The sequence below is a fragment of the Bos grunniens genome, chromosome 7, assembly GCF_055505025.1.
Source record: "Bos grunniens cultivar Pamir isolate PY7600 chromosome 7, Bosgru_T2T1.0, whole genome shotgun sequence".
NCBI lineage: Eukaryota > Metazoa > Chordata > Mammalia > Artiodactyla > Bovidae > Bos > Bos grunniens.
In genome coordinates this window covers 8,450,167-8,453,468 of record NC_141171.1, presented here as the reverse complement: position 1 = coordinate 8,453,468, position 3,302 = coordinate 8,450,167, and the positions used below count along the sequence as shown (strand labels likewise).

The window sequence follows — 3,302 nt, the reverse complement described above, 5'->3', positions numbered from 1 at the left end:
TCAACCCATAAGTATTTTAGACCATAAGTTATTGCTACTCTAGATAAATTTATTTTTTCTTTTTAATAATTTCTGCTGGGCATCAAAGGAATATAATAGCATGTGAAATGTTATAAGAACCAAAGAAATTTTCTGACCACAGTCTCTCAGGGACCATTTGAGTTTATTAGATCTGTATTCTCTTTCATGTCCATTCTCTATTTCTCTCTTTCGCTCATGTGTAGAAATATATGTTGTTGTTGCTATTGTTCAGTTGCTAAGTTGTGTCTGAAACCTTGTGACCCCCTGGACTACAGCACACCAGGCTCCCCTATCCTTCACTATCTCTCGGAGTTTGCTCAAATCCCTGTCCATTGAATCACTGATGTGATATAACCACCTTATTCTTTGCTACCCCCATCTCCTTTTCTTTCAGTCTTTCCTAGCATCAGGGTCTTTCCCAACGAGTCAGCTCTTTGCATCAAGTGGCCAAATTGTTGGAGCATCAGCTTCAGTATCAGTCCTTCCAATGAATATTCAGGGTTGATTTCATTTAGGCTTGACTGGTTTGATCTCCTTGTAGGCATATATATATGCTCAGTCATGTCCAACTCTATACAGTCCATAGAATTCTCCAGGCCAGAATGGTGGGTAGCCTTTCTGTTCTCCTGGGGATCTTCCCAATCCAGGGATCAAACCCAGATCTCCCACATTGCAAGCGGGTTCTTTACCAACTGAGCTATCAGGACAGCCCCATATATATATACATCCATATTTAAAGATACAATACTGACATATAATATAGTTGAACACTGAAAAAAAATTATATGTCTTTAATACATGGTATAAAATGGTCATACCAAAATTAAACACCAAGTTTCATTGATACCTAGGAAAATTACAAACTGGAATTTCTGAATACCATTTGTACATAATCTTATCTGATCAACTTGAATTGTATCTAACTCTAAATCATTTGTGGTTGTTAAGGGTGAAAAATTCATGGAAATAACACAGCCTAGGAAGCCAGGGTCTTATTGTGTGTCTTTTGTTTTCTTGCCTTGCGAAGGGTGAGAAGTCTTCAGAGCAGGGGTACTGAGCTCACATATTCCACAGTGATTCTCATACACAGAGGCCAGAACTCAATCAGCAAAAGGTACTAAAGAAGAGATTCATTTAAACATATAGGCTACAACTTCCCTGGTGTTTCAGGGGCTAAGAATCAGCCTTCCAATGCAGGGGATGCAGGTTCAATCTCTGGTCTGGGAACTAAGATCCCACATGCCACGGGGCAAGTAAACCAATTCACCACAACTAGAGAACCTGCAACTACAGAAGCCTGTACACAGCAATGAAGAGTCAACAGAGCCCCCACCTCCAAAAAAAAAAAAATACAGGCCCCCTTTGCAGCAATTTCATAAAGTGCTAGAGAAATGTAATATGGAGGAGGGACTCCTTGTAACTTTCAGTCTCAGCAGCAGCAAGGAGACCACCTTGCTCAACATCCTCTGACACCATCTCTCCTCACTCTCCCTCCTATTCATTTCCCTCACCACACCAGTTTCCTTTTTTCAACTAAAACATCTTAAACGAGCACCTTCCCCAGGGCCTTTGCACTGGCTGTTCTCCCTGCCAGGTACACAGTTCTCCTGATAAGTTCATGGCTCCTGTTCTCTCTTCCATGAGGTCTCTTTTCAAATGTCGACTTATTTGTGGTCTTACCTGAACACCCATAAAAATAACATCCCTTCTTTACTCTTTCCTTTACACTTGCTTTCATTTTATTCATAGTATGTGTCACCATATGACTGTATTTATTTTTATTTGCTACATTGATTCTCCATGACTGGATTTCAGGAGCTTTTGATTACCAAAACACTGTACTCATTGCATGAACAAAATATTGACATTAATTTCCTAATCACAAAATACATAAGGTAGCATTTCAACAATGTGAGTAATGTTCACTTGCATGAAAATTAGTCACGTTTTTTCCCTTTACTTGTAGTCGCTTCCACTATATGGCACCAAAGAACATCACAGAAGTTTCAGAATTTCTTCTTCTCAGATTCTCAGAGGAACAAGAACTACAGCCCCTCGTATTTGGACTTTTCCTCTCCATGTACCTGGTCACTGTGTTTGGAAACCTGCTCATCATCCTGGCTGTCTCAGACCCCTGCGTCCACACCCCCATGTACTTCTTCCTCTCCAACCTGTCCTTTGTAGACATCTGCTTCACCTCCACCACCATCCCAAAGATGCTGTGGAACATCCAGACACAGAGCAAAGTTATCACCTATGAAGGCTGCATCACCCAGATGTTTTTTTTTACACTGTTTGCAGGGTTGGATGACTTCCTCCTGACGGTAATGGCCTATGACCGCTTTGTGGCCATCTGCCACCCCCTGCACTACACAGTCATCATGAATCCCCAAATCTGTGGAATTCTGGTTCTGGTTAGCTGGGCCATCAGTGTCCTTCATTCCTTGTTACAAACCTTAATGGTGTTGAGACTGTCCTTCTGTGGAGAACTAGAAATCCCTCACTATTTCTGTGAACTCAATCAGATGGTCCAACTTGCCTGTTCTGACAACTTTCTTAATGACATGGTGATGTATTTTGCAGCTGGGCTGCTGGCTGGTGGTCCCCTGTCTGGGATACTTTACTCTTACTCTAAGATAGTTTCCTCCATATATGGAATCTCGTCAGCTCAGGGAAAGCTTAAAGCCTTTTCTACCTGTGTATCTCACCTCTTGGTTGTCTCCTTATTTTATTGTACGAGCTTAGGAGTGTACCTTAGCTCTTCAGCTACCCAGAGCTCACACTCAAGTGAAATTGCCTCGGTAATGTACACTGTGGTCACACCAATGCTTAACCCTTTCATCTACAGTCTGAGGAACAAAGACATAAAGAGGGTTATGCAAGCATTCTTTAGAAAGGCAGCTCTAAATAGGCCATTTGTCTTTAGCTGAAGAAGGCCACCTGATTGAAGGGTTCAAAACCCAGAGCCAGAAATTGCAGATCTTTTTTCAGATTCTTTCATTACATTGGAGAAGTAGGACATGCTTCTTGTATTTATTTCCTAGAAGTTAAATTTCTTTGAACTCCTCCATATAACTTAATTTCACTCACTTGATTAAGATTTGTGATCTCTCTCATTTTCAAGAGTTTTTCCATGTTAAGGTTTTCCCACTCTCTCAAATTTATTCTCAACATTGGATCTAAACAATTTGGGGAATTTCCATTATCGTGTGATTAGATATATTCCTTGATACAAATATATTATGTCATGTGTGCAGGCATACTCAGTCTCTCAGTTGTGT

The 3,302-nt window shown here is 40.7% G+C and overlaps 1 protein-coding gene across 1 annotated transcript; it reads left to right on the top strand.

Moving 5' to 3' along the window:
* Positions 1 to 2,000: 2,000 nt before the first annotated feature.
* Positions 2,001 to 2,951, top strand: LOC147368251 (olfactory receptor 7A17-like). Its single transcript, XM_086413541.1, has one exon. The coding sequence runs from the start codon at positions 2,001 to 2,003 to the stop codon at positions 2,949 to 2,951; it is 951 nt and encodes a 316-aa protein (XP_086269667.1).
* Positions 2,952 to 3,302: the final 351 nt, after the last annotated feature.

What these genes read in the sequence shown, in the direction of transcription:
- LOC147368251 (XM_086413541.1), top strand. Translation starts at nt 2,001, where the DNA reads ATGGCACCAAAGAACATCACAGAAGTTTCAGAATTTCTTCTTCTCAGA.